At 44.3% G+C, this 21143-nt stretch overlaps 3 protein-coding genes across 3 annotated transcripts; all 3 read left to right on the forward strand.

Annotated features, from left to right (window-relative positions):
* The first annotated feature begins 3304 nt into the window (after positions 1–3304).
* On the forward strand, positions 3305–8530 carry LOC136998954 (uncharacterized). Its single transcript, XM_067352341.1, has one exon. The coding sequence runs from the start codon at positions 3305–3307 to the stop codon at positions 8528–8530; it is 5226 nt and encodes a 1741-aa protein (XP_067208442.1).
* Positions 8531–16967: 8437 nt separating this feature from the next.
* Positions 16968–17843, forward strand: LOC136998498 (uncharacterized). The gene has a single exon (XM_067351166.1). The coding sequence runs from the start codon at positions 17087–17089 to the stop codon at positions 17777–17779; it is 693 nt and encodes a 230-aa protein (XP_067207267.1). The 5' UTR covers positions 16968–17086; the 3' UTR covers positions 17780–17843.
* A 1615-nt stretch (positions 17844–19458) lies between these two features.
* On the forward strand, positions 19459–20415 carry LOC136998497 (uncharacterized). The gene has a single exon (XM_067351165.1). The coding sequence runs from the start codon at positions 19633–19635 to the stop codon at positions 20413–20415; it is 783 nt and encodes a 260-aa protein (XP_067207266.1). The 5' UTR covers positions 19459–19632.
* Positions 20416–21143: the final 728 nt, after the last annotated feature.

Genomic DNA, 21143 nt, shown 5'->3' on the forward strand with positions numbered 1-21143 from the left:
TTCAGTTAAAACTATTGCTTTAGCATCATGTTTAAGAGGAAAGGCGCGTTCAGTGTTAGATGGAATTTCTGAGATTGAAGATTTAAAGTTTGAAGATTTAAAATCAAGATTAGAATTGCGTTTCGGAGAGGGGCATCTTACTTAAGTTTATTATACTCAATTTACAAATAGGAAACAAAAATTTTCAGAAGAATTAGCAGTTTTAGGCGCGGATATAAAACGATTATCGCGTTTGGCCTATCCTGAATGTTCGGAAATAGTTAGAGATAAAATAGCGTATACACAATTTATCGCTGCACTTACGGATTGTTTTATAAAACAAACTTTACAATTGGAAAATATAACTTCTTTGAGATCAGCTGTAGAAAGAGCAATGGTCATTAAAGTTATACAGGAGAATAGTTTTTCTAAGAAGAAAGACGAAAGACATAATTTAAAAAATGGAAATAAAGATTTTGAATTTTATAGAGAAAACAAGAATTCAGAAATAGAAAAAGAAAGCAAAAGAAAAGAAGATTTAAAAAAAAAAAAATTTTTAAATAAATTTTAAAAGAATCAAAGAACTGCTCAAGAGAAAGAATGTTGGCAGTGCGGAAAGTCGGGATTTTTAAGCGGAATGTCCGACTTTAGTTAAAGAGAAGCAAACAAACTAGATTTTGTCGAATTAATCGGGGTCGATTCAGCAAAAAGGAAAAACATCTCGGAATTTCCCACATAGCATAATTTCATCCTACGGATGTCCGTGGGATGTAATGTAAAGGATTTTCAGATATCCCTGGGATGTCTGTACAAAGCCGTAGGATATCCGTAGGGCATCCGTGGGATATCCGAATGTCCGCTTTTCAGATATCCGTAGGACATCCAAAAACAAATCCCTTGGATATCCCTGGGATATTCTACATATGATTAAATTAGATCCCAACAATGTCCCCTAGATATCTTTTGTTATTCAGATAAAATCCAAATAAAATTATTGAATATAGGATGGTGTTCATAATCCGATTTCATATTCGAAATCATTTTAAAACCTCATTCAATCAACAAAATGATTGCGCAATTATTTCATTAGTTGAATAAAATCATAAGACAATTCTAAATATAAAATCGGACTATAAATACCACCCAGAAAAATATCTATTTTAAATATTTATTTAAAATGTCTTTAAAAAATATATTTTTTAAAAAGATTTAAATAGAAATTGTTTAGTTTTAGGTTAAGGAAGCAATAAAACAGTAATCTTAATAAGTAACGTCTTTCTCTTTCTCTTTCGAAAAGTTTTATATTAATTAATATTTATATTTTATAAAATTACGACAATCTTGCTTTAATGACACCACTATCAAGATATTGATTTATTACTACTTTTTATTACTCCTATAAAACTAAACAATTTTTGAAACATTTTTTCAAAATACATATTTTTTTCAAATATTTTATATAGACATTTGACATGTAAGTATCTTTATGAGCATAAAGGAAAGAATATTAGCAAAATTTCTAAAAATAAAAGCTTCTATTATATTACATTATTTTAAGAAATAGACACATTTCAAAAAAGGTAAAGTACGTATAAGTAATATAAATAATAGTACACTTAAAGCATATTTTATTATAAAATATGTAATTTTTTTAAAATTTTTTATTTACTATATAATGTAAAAATAGTCACAATAAAAATAAAATTTGTATATATAAAAACGAAAACTAAAGATACGTCTTGTACATTTCAAAATTGCACTAGTCACAGTGTTAGATATAAATTAATAAACTTAATATTACTAAATATTATAACTTAATATAAATAATATTACATACATAATATTTTATACATAAAATTGCTAATATTATGTATAAATTATACACATAAACAAAATATAAAAAGTATTGAATATTTTATTGTGCAGCATTCAGTTTTTTTATTTTTTCAGTTGCATGACGAAGCCATGATTTAATTGGTTCCGAAATTTCGTGCTTAGTAGCTTGCGGGTATTTTAATTGAACTGCACCTACAAATATGTATAAACATTTATACAGATGTCCCATTTTAAATTACGCACCTGAATATCTCGTCAGGGGAGCCACCAATCCGAAAATAACCCTTTGTTCGCGTCATATGCGAATCGAATCCGCTATCACCTGCGCCCTGCGTGATAACTAGCAATCCTGGCAGAGGCGCACGCGCGGTGGTGGAGCGAGTAGCCGCCGCGCGTGAGCCGAAGCCAGAGCTCCTGGAAGTCCCTCAAGACGAAGGTCTCCTTTTCTTTTCTGCGAGTCTAGCTCCTTTTGCTTCGACTATAAGCCAGAGTGTTATTTTCAATACGCGAGTGTAAGGTTTTCGTGAGCCCTTTGCTCGTGAGCCATCTGTTAAGGACAGACTGTTAAATTACGCCAGCGAATAAAGATTTTTTGCTCCAACAAGGCATTCTCGCTGCTCCGAGTTTCCGTTCCTCCCCTCGCTGATCGGCACTTTCTGTCGTGTTGCATCTGCAAGTCGCGACGAGTTCGCGAAACAGAAATCGCGCGAAACATTTGGTCCTTCGAGCCGGATCATCTAAAGGAGAGGGACTCGTGAACGTGCTCGCGCCCGCGTTCTAGCACGCGGCACTTTGGCTGGAAATTCGCCACGTTGTGCTCCGGCCATCTTGTGCCGTTCGCCGGCCGGCCGGCTTTCGTGTGGAACACGTGGACGGACAGTGAGGTGCAGTGAATGAAGAACTACACCCTGCAGCCCTTTGGAGGAAAGCTGAGGACAGAAGAAACGAAGCAGGAGGTACGAGATAGTTCTTTCGCTATCTCTGTCGCACTCTCGTGTGCTGCGGCCTGGTGAGTTAAGACTCTCTCTCTCTCTCTCGCCCGCGCTAGCATGCCCTATGTAACTCGGCTGTGCCGTCGTACCGGTATGTGCGCGTGACGAGCGCGTGATCACCGCTCGCGCGGCCGCGTAGTGTCTTCGCTGTTCGACAACCGCGTCGCGCTTTCCTCTCTTGCGCTCGTTCGCTCGCTAATTTACGCTCTCTCTCTCTCTCTCAAGTGCATAGCGTTGCTCGCGTAACGTCGCCGCGCTCTCCAACGCTCTCTAGCGTTTTCGGTGATTCGCGACCGTGTTGATCGTTGCAGGTGCGCTTGCTGCATGCACCTCTGCAGGGTCATTAAGCCTGCGAGCTTTGAGGCACCCTTTTCAAGCTTTCGCGATCGGACATAGTGCGCCTTGCAGTAATCTTATTACTGAACTTTCCGTTTCCTCGCACGAAGATAGCTTATTTTTATTACTTCCACTCACGTTCACTTATAACGCGATCTACAATGGAAGTGCTACTCAAAAAACAGCTTGTTTCAGCAGGCTATATCGAACGCTTCTGGGACAATATAGCTAAGGCCGGCAAGGAAAAAATGACGCGTTCCTTTCTGACGGCGCGACTGGAGCTCCTGGAAAATTATTGGAGCCGTTTTTCGGATAATCACAAAGCGCTTATCGTTTGCGACAAGATCGAGACGACCGAGTATATCTCAAAGGATTTATACTCGATGATAGTCGAGAAATATATCGAGACAAAGTCCCGCATCGCACCGTATCTCAAAACCGAGCCAGCGCGGCAACCGGAGAAGACCGGAGAGACTTCTAATGTGCTTCGGCAAATTCAATTGCCAAAAATTAGCTTGCCGCGATTCTCGGGGGAGCAGATAGCGTGGGAGAGCTTTCGCGATCTCTTCAAGTCTCTCGTGCATGACGTCGCCGATATGGCACCGGTGCAAAAACTTCAATATCTCCGAAGCTCGCTCGCTGGCGAGGCTGCCGATGTAATTGCGAATGTACCGCTGACCGACGACGCGTATGCGGGTGCCTGGCGCGATCTTCTCGCGCGCTATGACAGCAAGCGACGGCTCTTGTACGTGCATCTACGCGAAGTACTGGAGTGCCCTGCCGCTACGAAAGCCACTCCAACGGAGATCAAGCGCTTGCTTGGAATAATGACGCAAGCTACTCGCTCGTTCGCGTCGTTGAAACGGCCGGTGGATCAATGGGATGACTGGCTCGTCCATATCCTGGTGAGCAAACTTGACGCTCAGACTCGACTCCACTGGGAGACTTCGCTCGCAGACAACCGTGAGTTTCCGACGTTTAAACAACTCCAGGACTTTCTGGAGACACGCGTGCGAGCCTTAGAGGCGGCCAATCCAGAGGCTTTGCTCACGCGTTCCGCTTCCGCGTCTACGCAACGGACACAAAAAAGGGCTCGCGTGTTAGCAAATACGACCTCAACCGCAAGGGTAAAAGGGGGCAAATGCTCACTCTGTGCCGAACAGCATAACATTGCGTATTGTGCGAAATATAAGGCGCTGACCGTCGCACAGCGCGCTGAAAAGGTGCAGAAGTCGAAATTATGTAAGAACTGTCTCCGCGCCGGCCATCAAATCGATGCGTGTTCAACGATAGGACGCTGCCTGGTGTGTGCCGGTAAGCATCACACTACTCTCCATAGTCAATCGACTTTCACGGATTCTTTGGAGCCTAAGAGTGACGGGCCCTCTGAGACCTCGACAACGAGCGTGCACAATGCACGCGTGACCTCTCTGACCTCGAGACGCAACAGTACGATGCTCCTTGCGACGGCGTTAGTCACGATTCAAGGTGACAGAGGCCATTCTGCAACAGTGCGTGCGTTACTTGATCCTGGCTCCGAATCAGATTTCGTGTCGGAACGAGTGGTGCGGCTCGTGCGCGCGAGTCAAAGACGGGTTAACGTTTCCGTCGCCGGACTCCAAGGTACACCGACGGGTACTTCAAACGCGAAGGTGACCGTGACGATAGGATCGCCGGTCGAAAGGGCTTTCCAGTTAGAAACCAAGGCATTGGTGCTTAAGAGCCTTATTAATCTCTTGCCGGCAAGGAGCGTGCCTTCACGTTCGTGGCCACACATAAAAGGTCTGCGCTTGGCAGACCCGGACTTTTACATGTCTTCCAAGGTCGACGTCATCCTCGGCGCCGACACATTCGGTCGGGTTCTCAGACCCGGGATTCAGGAAGGGGAGCGAGGTACGCCAACCGCCCTGAACACGGTGTTCGGGTGGGTGCTTACTGGAAGTACCACTCCCGGAGAGGATTCCCCCTCTATTTCTGTGCATCATGCACAACCAATCGACGAGTTGACTGCGGCGTTGCAGCGATTCTGGGAGATCGAGGAAGTTTCAAGCACAGCGTTGCCGAAGCCTGAGGACGCTTGGGTGGAGCAACATTTCAGAGAGACTCACTCTCGAGACTCTACCGGTCGTTACGTCGTGCGCCTTCCCAGGAAACAGACGGCCGAGGTGTCACTAGGAGCCTCCCGTCCAGCGGCGTTATCGATGCTACTCAACTCGGAGAGACGCTTGAGCAAGCAACCTGACTTGCGCAAGCGCTACATTGACTTCATGGTCGAGTATTTGGCGCTCGGTCATATGGACCTAATACATAATAACGAGATCCCACGCGACTCGTATTACTTGCCTCATCATGGGGTCTTTAAGACGGGCGACCGCAATGGCAAAATTCGCGTGGTCTTTAATGCGTCCTTCCGGACCACCACGGGATATTCTCTTAACGATTTTCTTTTGCCAGGTCCTCGGCTTCAGTCTGACCTTTGGGTCATCCTGACAAAGTGGAGACTACTCCGTGTCGGGTTCATGGCGGACATCGTCAAGATGTTCCGTCAAATCTCAGTCCATCCGGACGACAGACATCTGCAACGCATCCTATGGCGGGCAGAAGCGTCAGAGGAAGTGCGTGACTACACGCTCTCTACCGTTACCTACGGTACAACCTCGGCGCCCTTTCTAGCTCTGCGGACGCTCCAGCAGCTGGCGCAGGACGAGCAAGATCAATTCCCGATGGGTGCTGCAGCTATACTAAACCACTCTTACGTGGATGATATTCTGGCTGGAGGAGACACGCTTGACGTCGCCCACGAGACCAAGGAGCAGCTTGTCTCCTTGTTGCGCGCCGGAGGTTTCTCTCTTAGCAAGTGGGCTTCCAACTCATTGGATTTGTGTCCACGACTTGAAACGCCGGTCCGAACTCTTCCTTTCGGCGAAACAATTGGTGCGCTCGGCATCATTTGGAGTCCTCACACGGACTCTCTCTTTCTGAAGGTGACTTCTCTCGCGGAGGAATCTTCAGCTATCCTTGCTTCCAGCCCGAAGGAACTAACAAAGCGACGAGCACTCGCGGAATTAGCGAGGCTGTTCGATCCTCTGGGCTGGGCAGCGCCAGTCCTGATATACGCCAAGGTCTTCCTACAAGATCTATGGCTACAAGGAAGTCGTTGGGACGAGCCTCTTTCCAACGACTTGTCGGAAGCGTGGAGCCAATTCCAGTCTTCCCTGCAACAACTCAACGAGGTCAAGATTCCACGGTGGGTTAACTGGAGTCCACTCTCTTCTGGAGTGGAATTACACGGCTTCTCGGATGCCTCCGAGAGAGCCTACGCCGCGGCGGTTTACCTCAGGGTCGCCGGCGCGAGCGATGAAGCCGAGACGCACCTCTTGCTGGCGAAGACCAAGGTGGCGCCAGTCAAAACCCAGAGCGTCCCTCGGCTTGAACTTTGCGCAGCAGTCCTGCTCGCACGTCTCCTCACGCGAGTTACGACGGAACTGAATCTTATTGAGTCCACGCTCTTTGCTTGGATCGACGCTCAAGTGGTCCTCAGATGGATCCAGTCTCACGCTTCACGATGGAAACCCTTCGTCGCCCATCGGGTGGCGGAGATTCAGGGACTTATTCCTAGAGATCACTGGAGGTACGTTCGCACTTCGCACAACCCGGCAGATCTGGCCACGCGCGACATCCCCGCGTCTGAGCTGCTTAACCAAGATCTATGGTGGCGCGGTCCAATCTGGTTGCGTCAACCACGAGAATTCTGGCCTCCTCTAGAAACCATAGCTTCAGGGGACCAGGCGGAAGAAGAGCAGCGAACGAAGTGCGTCCTGGCGCACACCACACAAGCCAAACCAGAAGAGGAAGTCTTGGAGCGGTTTTCCTCGCTCACGCGTCTCTTGCGCGTAACTTCTTTCTGTTTCAGATTTATTAATCGATGTCGGAAAAACCCCTGCCAACCAGGCGGCCTCACGTCTCGGGAGTTGTTCCAGAGTCGCCTCCGCTGGATAAGTCTTGCCCAGCGGCAGGCGTTCCACAAAGAGTTTGCGGCGTTACGAGTCGGGCGAGCCATTTCTTCAAGTTCGCCCCTACGCCGTCTGCGTCCGTTCCTTGACGAGCAGGGCCTCTTGCGAGTTGGTGGACGTATTGAGGCAGCTCTGTCTTCTTACGATGAGCGCCACCCGCTCATCCTCCCAAGGGAGGGACCTCTCACGCTCCTCTTCATCCGCCACGCGCATCACGCAACCTTGCATGGCGGTCCAACCTTGATGAGAAGTTATCTTCTTCGTGGCCTTTGGATTCTTGGGGCGGCTACAAGAGTCCGCCAAGTGGCTCGCCAGTGCGTACGCTGTGCGCGCTACAAATCTGAAGTTGGCCAACAAAGGATGGGTCAATTGCCGCCTGAGCGGGTCAAACCTGCCAGGCCCTTCGCGTCTGCAGGCGTGGACTATGCTGGTCCAATCCAGCTCCGAACCTTTAAGGGCCGAGGTCGTGGTACCACCAAAGGCTACATTTGCCTGTTTGTCTGTTTAGTTACCAAGGCTGTCCATCTGGAAGCCGTAACCGAGCTGACCACTGCAGCCTTTCTTGCGGCATACCGCCGATTTATAAGTCGTCGAGGCCATTGCTCGCTGCTGCTGAGCGACAACGGTCGCAACTTTCTGGGGGCGGATGCAGAGCTGCGCCGTCTCTTCAAGGCAGCGTCTGAGTTCCACAAGGACGTCAGCGCTTATCTAGCGAACGACGGTACCAAGTGGCGCTTTATTCCTCCTTACGCACCGCATTTTGGTGGCCTGTGGGAAGCAGGGGTGCGCTCAGTTAAGCACCACCTGCGCCGCCTCTTAGGCGATCGCACTTTGACATACGAAGAGCTGTCGACTCTTCTCTGTCAAATTGAGGCGTGTCTCAACTCGAGGCCCTTGACCAGCCTCTCCTCCGATCCGTCGGACCTGGTGGCTCTCACCCCGGGGCATTTTCTCGTGGGAGAGCCCCTTACAGGTTTACCGGAGCCCGCTCCGACAGATGCCTCCTGCAACCCCGTAAATCGTTGGCATTTACTATCAAACTTACGAAATCACTTTTGGTCCAGGTGGTCAAGGGAGTATCTCCACCAACTCCAACAGCTGACCAAGTGGCAATCACAAAGGCCTAACCTTGCCAAAGGAGACTTGGTGCTCGTCGTCGACGAGATACTGCCGCCAGCCAAATGGCCGCTAGGCAGAGTCATTGGCGTCACCACCGGACCAGATGGATTGGTGAGGGTAGCGGAGGTGCGCACCGCCAGGAGCACCCTTTCACGACCGATCGTCAAGCTGTGCCGCTTACCGATCGACTCAGCAGAAGCACTGCGTCAAGACGTTCAGAACGCAAGCTCATCGCAGCAACCCGTTCATCCTTAGCTTTAAGGTTTCTCCGTAACATCTTTAAATACATTGTTAAATACAGTTCCTTCCCTTTATTTGTTTTACCGTTCTACCAGCCGCGCTTCACGTGACTGTGTAAACCCCAGCGTCATTAGTTGTAAGTTGTAAATATTTTGCGTTAGAGTTAATGTTAGTTTAAGGTAACTAGAGACGTTCAACTGTAACGCCGTTCCTGCACGGCGGGCGGTTATCTGGACGATTGTTCAAACATTTGTGACCTGTTTCGTCCACTGGACGAGGCGGGCGGTATGTTCGCGTCATATGCGAATCGAATCCGCTATCACCTGCGCCCTGCGTGATAACTAGCAATCCTGGCAGAGGCGCACGCGCGGTGGTGGAGCGAGTAGCCGCCGCGCGTGAGCCGAAGCCAGAGCTCCTGGAAGTCCCTCAAGACGAAGGTCTCCTTTTCTTTTCTGCGAGTCTAGCTCCTTTTGCTTCGACTATAAGCCAGAGTGTTATTTTCAATACGCGAGTGTAAGGTTTTCGTGAGCCCTTTGCTCGTGAGCCATCTGTTAAGGACAGACTGTTAAATTACGCCAGCGAATAAAGATTTTTTGCTCCAACAAGGCATTCTCGCTGCTCCGAGTTTCCGTTCCTCCCCTCGCTGATCGGCACTTTCTGTCGTGTTGCATCTGCAAGTCGCGACGAGTTCGCGAAACAGAAATCGCGCGAAACACCCTTACTAAAGTTGTTAGGTTCGGAGGGAGACATCCGATGATGACAATGGTTTAACCTAGGGTGTACATGCCAAGATCATATAAAGGTCAACTTTGTTTTTTTTAATGGGACACCGTATTTTTGATTCCAAAATCTAATAGTTATAGTTATAGTTATAGTAGTATAATAGTATACATATACATAATTCTTGTTATTTTTCAAAGAACTAGTTATTCTTAAAGATGCATATATTATGTTACCTTGCTTATGCCATAAGTTAAGAATATTATGTTACCTTGTTTACGCAATAATTAATGATGACTTAAATATTAGTACCTATAGTCTTTTTTTTACTGTAAATAAGCAAACTCCTCCTGCAATATAATTTAAAACAATAATGTTGAATCCTATTATTACTATACCATACATATACATAGTATTACATACGTAAAACTAACTTATTTGTAGAAATTATATATACAGGGTGTCCCGCGTAAGGTGTACCACCGGGAACTGGGAGGTAAATGGGATTGAAATAAATATAAAAGTCCTTTACCGTTTTACGATATTCGCAATAATAAACGAGATATTAATTTTTACAATTGGACTAATGAGAGCGCGTCGAGAGAAGCGCTCGAGCCGCTCGAGGTCTAGCCCGGCCTAGTCTATCATACATTGGCTGCGGGCGGCGCGTTGGAAAGGCAAGAGGGGAAACGCGCCGTGGCTCGGCGCTCAGCTCACGTCTCGCCGCACCGCGCCTAACGTCACGCGTCTATGCCGCTACGCACAATCGCGATTACAATATGTATGTTGTATAATAATGACAAATAACTTATTTAGGGAAGAAAATAATAAAAGATCGCGAATTTGCGATAAAGTACGATACGATAAAGAAAAAAATTACAATTGTGGATACTGTAATTAAGTTATTTTGTATTTATGCGTTAATTTTTTACATTAACACGATTCTGTTACTTTTACTTTATTATGATATTTATTTGTTGTGTACATTTGGTATGAATTTTTTCACAGTGCAAGGAAACGCTATCGTTTCCACACCACCTTGAGGTAGATAGCTTGGCGCGTTTTTTTTTAAAGTGGTTTCCCCAGTAGGCCTAATCCACTCTTCTCACACTTCTAATTAAGTGTATGTTCAAAGTGCCTTCCTTGCATTTGCAAACATACTTCTACTCTCCGAGAAATTTGCCGTGTTGCACGGTGCGCCATATCTGGAGTGATGGTTTGAAAGGCCGCTATGATTTCATCACGTACCTCATTTTCAGTACCATCACGTTTATGCTCGACTAAAGCTTTGATATAGCCCCAAACGAAATAATCGAGCACGTTTAAATCTGGCGATCGTGCCGGCCAAACGATCGGACCACCCCGACCGATCCATCTATCCGAAAAACGATCATTTAAAATTTCTCGTACTCTACGAGAATAATGTGCGGGAGCTCCATCGTGCTGAAAAATCAGCGTTTCCCGCTCTCGAAGAGGAATGTCCTCCAAAAGAATGGGCAATTCATTTTCCAGAAATTCTGCATATCTTTGTCCATTGAGATGTGCCGGTAAAAAATACGGCCCGATCTGAAAATTTGCCACAGAAACGTTATGGAAACAATGCAATAGAAAAAAATGTCTTTATTTGCAAGAATATTTACCACTCTGTTTGCAAATATTCCTGCCCACACATTTATGGACCACCGATATTGGAAGGTGCACTGACGAACAGCTTGCGGATTCTCCTCTTCCCAAAACAAGAAATTGTGAGAATTGAATACACCATTCGGCGAAAAAGTTGCTTCGTCCGTCCATAAAATGTGATCGGGAAATGAAACATTTCGCCGACATTGTGCAAGGAATCCTGCGCAAGTTTTATTCATGATTATTATACAGTTAAAAGCGCTATAAATATCAAATAAAAATTAGAATAAAATCATAAAAATACCTTCACAGAAATAGATGCGCTGTATTTCATCTCGTGGAAAAAGTTGCTGCACACGTTGAAAATGGAAAGGATGCAATCCATTTTCTTGCAAAACACGATGCACTGTGGTTCGTGGTATACCAAGTGCGCGACTTACACGGCGTATAGTATTTTGGGGATTTTCCTCGAACGCACGCAGAATTTGTTCGTCGTTGTTGACGTGACGACGCAATACCCTGTCACGGTTTTCATGCATCATAACAACTCCTGTTTTTATTGCGCGTAGGAAACACCTCGTTATTGTGTGTCTGCTTGCATGCCGACGATTCGGAAATCGCTCCGCGTACAGACGCTCCGCGACACGAGCATTTCCTCTGGCCATACCGTAAAAATAAATCATGTAAGTATACTCTTCCGTTGTAAAATTCATTATAAGCGCACTCTAATAATACATTACTAAGAACAGATACGTGCAACAAATGTGAATACGAGAAAAAAACAATATATGACCACAAGAAAAAAATAATTGAAAATATATTTTTAATTGTTTTTTTCTCGTATTTACATTTGTTGCACGTATCTGTTCTTAGTAATGTATTATTAGAGTGCGCTTATAATGAATTTTACAACGGAAGAGTATACTTACATGATTTATTTTTACGGTATGGCCAGAGGAAATGCTCGTGTCGCGGAGCGTCTGTATGCGGAGCGATTTCCGAATCGTCGGCATGCAAGCAGACACACAATAACGAGGTGTTTCCTACGCGCAATAGAAACAGGAGTTGTTATGATGCATGAAAACCGTGACAGGGTATTGCGTCGTCACGTCAACAACGACGAACAAATTCTGCGTGCGTTCGAGGAAAATCCCCAAAATACTATACGCCGTGTAAGTCGCGCACTTGGTATACCACGAACCACAGTGCATCGTGTTTTGCAAGAAAATGGATTGCATCCTTTCCATTTTCAACGTGTGCAGCAACTTTTTCCACGAGATGAAATACAGCGCATCTATTTCTGTGAAGGTATTTTTATGATTTTATTCTAATTTTTATTTGATATTTATAGCGCTTTTAACTGTATAATAATCATGAATAAAACTTGCGCAGGATTCCTTGCACAATGTCGGCGAAATGTTTCATTTCCCGATCACATTTTATGGACGGACGAAGCAACTTTTTCGCCGAATGGTGTATTCAATTCTCACAATTTCTTGTTTTGGGAAGAGGAGAATCCGCAAGCTGTTCGTCAGTGCACCTTCCAATATCGGTGGTCCATAAATGTGTGGGCAGGAATATTTGCAAACAGAGTGGTAAATATTCTTGCAAATAAAGACATTTTTTTCTATTGCATTGTTTCCATAACGTTTCTGTGGCAAATTTTCAGATCGGGCCGTATTTTTTACCGGCACATCTCAATGGACAAAGATATGCAGAATTTCTGGAAAATGAATTGCCCATTCTTTTGGAGGACATTCCTCTTCGAGAGCGGGAAACGCTGATTTTTCAGCACGATGGAGCTCCCGCACATTATTCTCGTAGAGTACGAGAAATTTTAAATGATCGTTTTTCGGATAGATGGATCGGTCGGGGTGGTCCGATCGTTTGGCCGGCACGATCGCCAGATTTAAACGTGCTCGATTATTTCGTTTGGGGCTATATCAAAGCTTTAGTCGAGCATAAACGTGATGGTACTGAAAATGAGGTACGTGATGAAATCATAGCGGCCTTTCAAACCATCACTCCAGATATGGCGCACCGTGCAACACGGCAAATTTCTCGGAGAGTAGAAGTATGTTTGCAAATGCAAGGAAGGCACTTTGAACATACACTTAATTAGAAGTGTGAGAAGAGTGGATTAGGCCTACTGGGGAAACCACTTTAAAAAAAAAACGCGCCAAGCTATCTACCTCAAGGTGGTGTGGAAACGATAGCGTTTCCTTGCACTGTGAAAAAATTCATACCAAATGTACACAACAAATAAATATCATAATAAAGTAAAAGTAACAGAATCGTGTTAATGTAAAAAATTAACGCATAAATACAAAATAACTTAATTACAGTATCCACAATTGTAATTTTTTTCTTTATCGTATCGTACTTTATCGCAAATTCGCGATCTTTTATTATTTTCTTCCCTAAATAAGTTATTTGTCATTATTATACAACATACATATTGTAATCGCGATTGTGCGTAGCGGCATAGACGCGTGACGTTAGGCGCGGTGCGGCGAGACGTGAGCTGAGCGCCGAGCCACGGCGCGTTTCCCCTCTTGCCTTTCCAACGCGCCGCCCGCAGCCAATGTATGATAGACTAGGCCGGGCTAGACCTCGAGCGGCTCGAGCGCTTCTCTCGACGCGCTCTCATTAGTCCAATTGTAAAAATTAATATCTCGTTTATTATTGCGAATATCGTAAAACGGTAAAGGACTTTTATATTTATTTCAATCCCATTTACCTCCCAGTTCCCGGTGGTACACCTTACGCGGGACACCCTGTATATAATTGTGCTATAAATATATATATAGCACAAAAATTAATATAAAATATATAAATAAAAATTGTAGTAGTGGTGTTCTACTAGCCAACATCTCTCAAACATAACCCTATTTTATGATATATATAAAAAGATGACCTGCGTATGATAAAATAATTTTAGATTTTAATAATTATCTGTCAATTTAATAGTTCCTGACACCTTATATGTTATCGCTTATGCGCCTTTTTCCGTTTTTTAATGGAGAATCACAGCACAAAACTCATACTTCACTGCCTGCGTTAATCTCAATGTTCACCGATCTACGACACCAGAACTAGAATTCGATTCGAGTTGTCGATCCGAGAAAGGTTAGGTAATCAAAAAGCGGTAATCTTGTAAAGCGGTAACAGTGATGGGAGAAAGTTCCGTAACGGTCAAATATCTTAGAAAATAATGATTATGGAAAAAAATGTTTAATACAAAAGTTTTAGTATATCTACTGGTCTATTATATGATTATATTGAAATGACCTTCATGAGACCTTGAAGGACACCGCGAAGGTCAACTTTAAAATCTTAAATGGAAACTCCTATTTTCTATTACATATTCTTAAAGCTAGTGTCAAGACGTTTCCGAAACACTATAATAAAATTATTTTTCATTAAGTACTTTTTGAGTTATGAGGCTTGAAAGTTACAGCATTTTGACATAAAATACAAAATATCTTGTAAATCATTCAATTTTCGGGAATCTTACCTTAATACTTTTATGCATAAAATAATGAGACGCATCAATTATATAAAGAAAACACATTCCTTAACAGCACACGATATCCTTCGTATCATCCCATTTTCATACTCATTCTACTGTGATTATCCGTTAAATACTGAGATCAATCCTATAATATCTTTTGCAGTATTATTCGGTTTTCTTTCGCACACGTATAATCTCAGGTTTGACTCAAACGTACGGAAGTGATACGTACGCACTTCTATCGCGCGCGTATAATCTCAGGTTTGACGAGACCGGCACTAACCTGCGCCATTTACATACGTAATTCCTATTTCCGGTCTTTTCCCGCTTGCCCGGCATCAAGTGACACCACGCAACACCACGTATCCGAGGTTTTACTGATATCGAAGGTAATCCTTTTTTCCTTTAAGTTTTATTTCACAAAATAGTGAATAAAGTGTAAGAGCTAGATAGTGTTTGTATATAATTTTTGTAATATTTTTATTATTTTTGATGTACTTGTTAAATTATTTTGCTTAAAATATTTTAAGGTTATGTTCGTAAACTTGTATTATAATTGTCTTTCACCTCTTTGGTTCTTGGTTAAATATACAATACATTTTCTTAATTACTTTTTAAACAATGTCTTAAAAAGATGATTTAACATAAAACTGTTTTCAGTTTGCAGTATTGTTCCTTTGAAGTTCTCTAGCTTAGACTTCTAGAACTTTATTTTATATTGTAAGTTTTATGTAAATATTTTTACGCTTACGGTCGTAATTTTGAAATAAAAATATCAATTAATAAGAAATTGACTGATTAATTAATCTAATCTAAATTATCCTATACAATATATAAACGCGCGCGCGTTTCAGCGCTTGGCTGTGTAAATGTGTGCATTTATATGTGATCTACTGCAACATTCCCATTTTTATTCTATCTTGATACTGTCTTTAAACTATAGACCCTCCTGCAAAATTCTATGGAAGATGGTACCGCAGACATACGATGATTCCTAGAACGTACTACGTACATCGCAGTACATTTGAGAATGTTCTGAGAATATTACAATTATACTTTTGCGATATTCTCAGATTGTTTTAAGTATCTACATATGCTGTTAGAGTTGTTGCTTTTAAGAAAAAATATGTAATTTGCAACATGCAGCTGCATATTTTTTTTTTTAAAGCAACTATGTGTTTTCTTTATATCAATTGATTTGTCTCATTATTTTATGCATAAAAGTATTAAGGTAAGATTCTCGAAAATTGAACGTTTTACAAAATATTTTGTATTTTATGTCAAAATGCTGTAACTTTCAAGCCTCATAACTTGAAAAGTACTTAATGAAAAATAACTTCATTATATTGTTTCGGAAACGTCTTGACACCAGCTTTAAGAATATGTAATAGAAAATAGAAGTTTCCATTTAAGATTTAAAAGTTGATCTTTGCGGTGTCTTTCAAGGTCACATAAAGGTCATTTCAATATAATCATATAATAGACCACTTGAGTAGTATAGCTATGCCGGTTCTAACTCAGGCATCTGAGGGGGTGCGCGGGTGAAGGGGGGGAAGAGGTTGAGGGGGAGGGGGTAATGACGTCATCGTTTTGGAGGGGAAGGGGTAATGACGTCATCGTTTTGGAGAGGAGGGGGTAATGACGTCATCGTTTTGGAGGGGAGGGGGTAAATTTGGAGTGGAGGGGGTGACGAGGGAGGTGCGGGGGAGAGGGGAAGGTATCGGATTACAGGGGGAAGAGGTTGAGGGGAGGGGGTAATGACGTCATTGTTTTGGAGGGGAGGGGGTAATTTCGGCGTGGAGGGGGTGACGAGGGAGGTGCGGGGGAGAGGGGAAGGTATCGGATTACATAAATTCCTGGAAGAGATAAGGATTCCTGGAAGAGATAAGATAAGGATTGTTTATATAAACATGAGTCATATAGAGATAAGGATTGTTTATACAAAGGGTATCGGATTACACTGCGTCAGCACTTTTGGAGTGGAGGGGGTGACGAGGGAGGTGAGGGGGAGGTGCGGGGAAGGTATCGGATTACATAAATTCCTGGAAAAGATAAGATAAGGATTGTTTATATAAGCATGAGTCATAGAGAGATAAGGATTGTTTATACAAAAATGATTCATAGTTCCGAGAATTGTTTATATCCTTTGCAGGTTCGTGCAGGTTTTAGCGTGACATCATCGCTATTTTTAGATCATAGGCCCTTAGGCAGCCACTTTTAGGCGCCATGTTGCCAGATTTCAATTTGCGTGACATCATCGATATTTTTAATTAGTGTCGTGTGCGACGAGCGGGTAAAAAAAGCTCGTGAAAAAATATAAATTGTCACAGTTGTTCAAAATGGAGCGCGATCTCACCGTACGAGCAGTGAATATCAAAACGTTGGGAGAGTTTCTCCCATGGGACTACGAGTGCGACGAGTACCTCGATTCTCTGAGGGAAAAATGTCGCAAGAGACAACGAACCGGAGTAGTGAACTCTCTGGTGGCGCAAATTGTGCGTCTGGAGGGTGTGAGGAAGATCATTCAAGAGCGTTTTGTGCCCATCGGTGCTGGATACGACGGATACGAGAAAAAGGGCTACACGTAGAAGGAGATCGAGACGGCGTTTAGGAACCGTGTGCTGACGGGTGCGGTTGTCAATCACGAATACATCGATCCTCGTGAATTTTTGGGAGAGATAAGAAATACCGTCATCGAACGGATCCAGGGCGTCATGATGGAACACAACAGCGTCAAGATTAACACCGCGTTCAACGGGGAATTCATCGCGGGCGACAAGACTGCCGTGAAGACCATCGCCACGAAGAATCAAGAGATATATCCAACATCTGATCTAAACGAGTGGTACACGAAGCATGTGGTTGACGTCATACAGGCATCTCTGGAGGAGTTTCAGGAACGTGATAGCGGATGGGCGTTGTCACGTATCCTGAACCTAACAATCAACGTCAACAAGTTGAATCCTCTACGCGCGGGATGCCACATCGAGTTACCGCGGAAAATTATGTTAAAAAAGGCGGTGGTCAACGTGAAATCAAATGATAATGCGTGCTTCGCGTGGGCAGTCGTCGCCGCTCTATATCCGACGAAAAGAAATTCGGAAAGGACGATAGAATACCCACATTACTCGACGGTGCTCAACCTGTGCGGCATAGAGTTCCCCGTGACGCTTCCGCAAATATCAAAATTCGAGAAACTGAACACCATCTCCGTCAACGTCTTTACCACCCAAGACTCCAAAATCGTCCCTCTGCGGCTCACCGACGACAAAAAGGAGAAGCACGTCAACCTGCTCTACGTGTGTAAAAACAACGATGCACACTTTGCGTGTATAAAGAACCTGCCGCGGTTGGTGAGCTCACAACTGAGCAAGCACACACATAAAATGTACATTTGCGATCGGTAAGTAAAAAGATGCGTATAAAATAAATCAATATTTTTATTCATAGTTTTAATCAAATAAATTATTACAGGTGTCTATACTACTTTTATACACGGGAGAAGTTGTCAGTCCACAGCGTCGATTGCGGGAAAATGAACGATTGCGCCGTCGTTCTCCCCAGCGAGGACGACAAGTGGCTGACGTTCCGCAATTACAACCGGAAGGAGTGGCTCCCGTTTGTTGTATACGCCGATCTCGAATGTACGCTCGAGAAGAAGGATTGACAAGACGGCACCACATACGCCTATCAGCATCACAATGTGTTTAGCGTAGGATATTATGTAAGTTGCACGTACGATAATTCTTTATCCGGGTATAAGTCGTATCGCGGTGAGGATTGCGTGGCGTGGCTCGTCAATGAACTGCACGATTTGGCGCACCGCGTGAAAGCGATCCGCACCACCATCGTCCCCATGGCGGATCTTACGCCGGAGGAATCGGAAAAATTCCGTAGCACCGCGACGTGTCACGTGTGCGAGAAACCGTTTACACCGGATGATACGCGGGTGCGCGATCATTGTCATCTTACCGGGCGTTATCGAGGTCCCGCGCACTCGTCGTGCAATTTAAATTACAAAGACTCCCACGTTATCCCGGTGATATTTCACAATTTATCCGGTTACGACGCGCATTTCATCATCAAAGATGTTGCCAATGCTTTCGAAGGCAACATTGATTTACTGCCGCTGACGAAAGAACGTTACATTTCATTCACTAAAAACGTTAAAGATACGGAGGATGAAAATTCCAAAATTTGCGTGAAATTACGATTTATCGATTCATTCAGATTTCTCAGTACAAGTCTTGAAAAATTAGCATCTTATCTGACAACGGACGAATTAAAAATTACACGATCGGAATTTAGCCATTTATCCGCGGAACATTTCAATCTGCTTACTCGGAAAGGTGTGTTTCCCTACGAGTACGTCGACAGCGTCGACAAGCTCCGGGACACAAGCCTACCATCGCGCGAATCGTTTTACAGCTCGCTCACCGGAGAAACAGTATCCGAGAGCGATTACGCGCACGCGACAAACGTCTGGCAAACCTTTTCGATCGAAGATCTAGGTCAATACAGCGATTTGTATTTGAAAACAGACGTTCTTTTGTTGGCAGATATTTTCGAAAATTTCCGAAACACGTGTATAAAGAGTTACGGTTTAGATCCCGCTCAGTATTACACATTACCGGGGTACACGTGGGACGCTATGTTGAAGTACACGGGCATCAAGTTCGAGTTGCTCACAGACATCGATATGGTGCTGTTTGTCGAGCGCGGTATACGCGGCGGTCTCAGCCAATGCTCCAACCGATACGCCGCCGCCAACAACAAATACATGTCATCGTACGATCCATCGGAACCGTCATCGTACCTAATGTACTATGATGTAAACAACTTGTACGGCTGGGCAATGTGTCAACCGTTGCCCTACGCCAAATTTCGATGGGTCGATGATGTCGCGAGCTTTGACGTAATGTCCGTTGCATCCGATTCGGCTACCGGTTACGCGCTGGAAGTCGATCTCGAGTATCCGGTGAATCTTCACGACGCGCACTCCGACCTGCCGTTCTGCCCGACGCGCGATAAGCCGCCCGGCAAGCTGGAGGTCAAGTTACTCGCAACGCTGTACGATAAGCAGCATTATGTCATTCACTACCGTAATCTGCAGCAATGCGTGCTACATGGCCTGCGAATTGCAAAGATTCACCGCGTACTGCAATTCGCGCAATCTCCATGGCTCCGCGGATACATAGAACTGAATACACAGTTTCGGACACTCGCGAGTAATGAATTCGAGAAAAATTTATACAAATTGATGAACAACGCGGTTTTCGGCAAAACCATGGAGAATGTGCGAAATCATACGGATGTACGGCTCGTTACACAGTGGGAGGGTCGGTACGGAGCGGAGGCTATGATCGCGAAACCGAATTTCCACAGCCGAAGCGTGTTCTCGGAGGATCTAGTCGCCGTAGAGTTGCGAAAACTCGAAGTGAAATTCGACAAGCCGATCTACGTGGGTATGTGCATCCTCGACATATCCAAGACCTGCTTGTACGAGTTTCACTACGAGTACATGGCGCCTCTCTACCGCGACAATTGCAAAATTATGTATACCGATACCGACAGTCTGATATACTTTCTACAATGCGAGGACGCGTATCGGGATATGAAACGCGATATTTCAAAATTTGACACGAGCGACTACTCCGAGAACAACGTTTACGGTATACCGCGCGCCAACAAGAAAGTACCCGGTCTGATGAAAGACGAGAACAACGGCGCGATCATGACGGAATTTGTCGGACTGAGAGCGAAGATGTACGCGTTGAGAGTCACCGGACAAAAAGATGTCAAAAAAGTTAAAGGCGTCAAGAAAAATGTAGTCGCCAGAACTATAATGTTCGACGATTACACTCGGTGTCTCAACGACGAAATCGAGCTAACACGGCGTCAATCGTGCATCCGCTCAAAGATGCACGAGGTGTACACCGTGTCGGAGTCGAAGCTCGCGCTCAGTCCGTACGATGATAAGCGACACGTCGTATCCGAATCCACCGATACTCTACCATGGGGACATTACAAGATACAATTGTAAATAATGCTTAGTAATTTATATAGTTTAATATTTTATGTATTATTGTCTTTATTAGTTTTAAATGTATATATATTGTAACATGTTGTAGTAATAAAGAACATCATTGTATATAAATGTATAATAGTTTATTATAATGCAATGTAAAATATACATAGTTTATTACAATACATCGTCTTTATTTATCCAAGAGTTGTACGAATTGTCGAATCCCAACCACTTTACAAACACCTTGTCGTCCTTTCGGCGCAACACCTTCTCCACGAGATAAACGTCGGGTTGTGCGGTCTTGAGCAATTCGTGCTCGTAAAAGCCTCCCGCGACCGGATCTCCGCGATAATCTTTAATCAGATACGTCACAGGATTGGTACGTTGCACCGTGGCGATCTTAAACACCTCCGTCGACCAATTCGGCGTGTATCCTTTCTCGAATACAGTTTTGAATTTGCTCACGCGCACCGGATCACCCACCCTGAATTTCGCCGGCGCGGCAATTTTTATATTACCGTACACGGTGCTCAAGAGTCCCTTTGCGATCTCGGGAGTGACATCGATCGGGCGCATACCGATCGTACGATGTTTACGACCGTTGTATTCCGAGACCAATCGCGGTAAATCGTCGATCCACCTGTACGATCCTGTGAGCGTGAAAAACTTCCACATTTCGTTCTTTAACGTGCGATTGAATCGTTCCACCACCGAAGCCTTTATAACCGAGTATGTCGAATAAT

This window comes from Linepithema humile, chromosome 3 (genome assembly GCF_040581485.1).
Source record: "Linepithema humile isolate Giens D197 chromosome 3, Lhum_UNIL_v1.0, whole genome shotgun sequence".
Classification (NCBI taxonomy): domain Eukaryota; kingdom Metazoa; phylum Arthropoda; class Insecta; order Hymenoptera; family Formicidae; genus Linepithema; species Linepithema humile.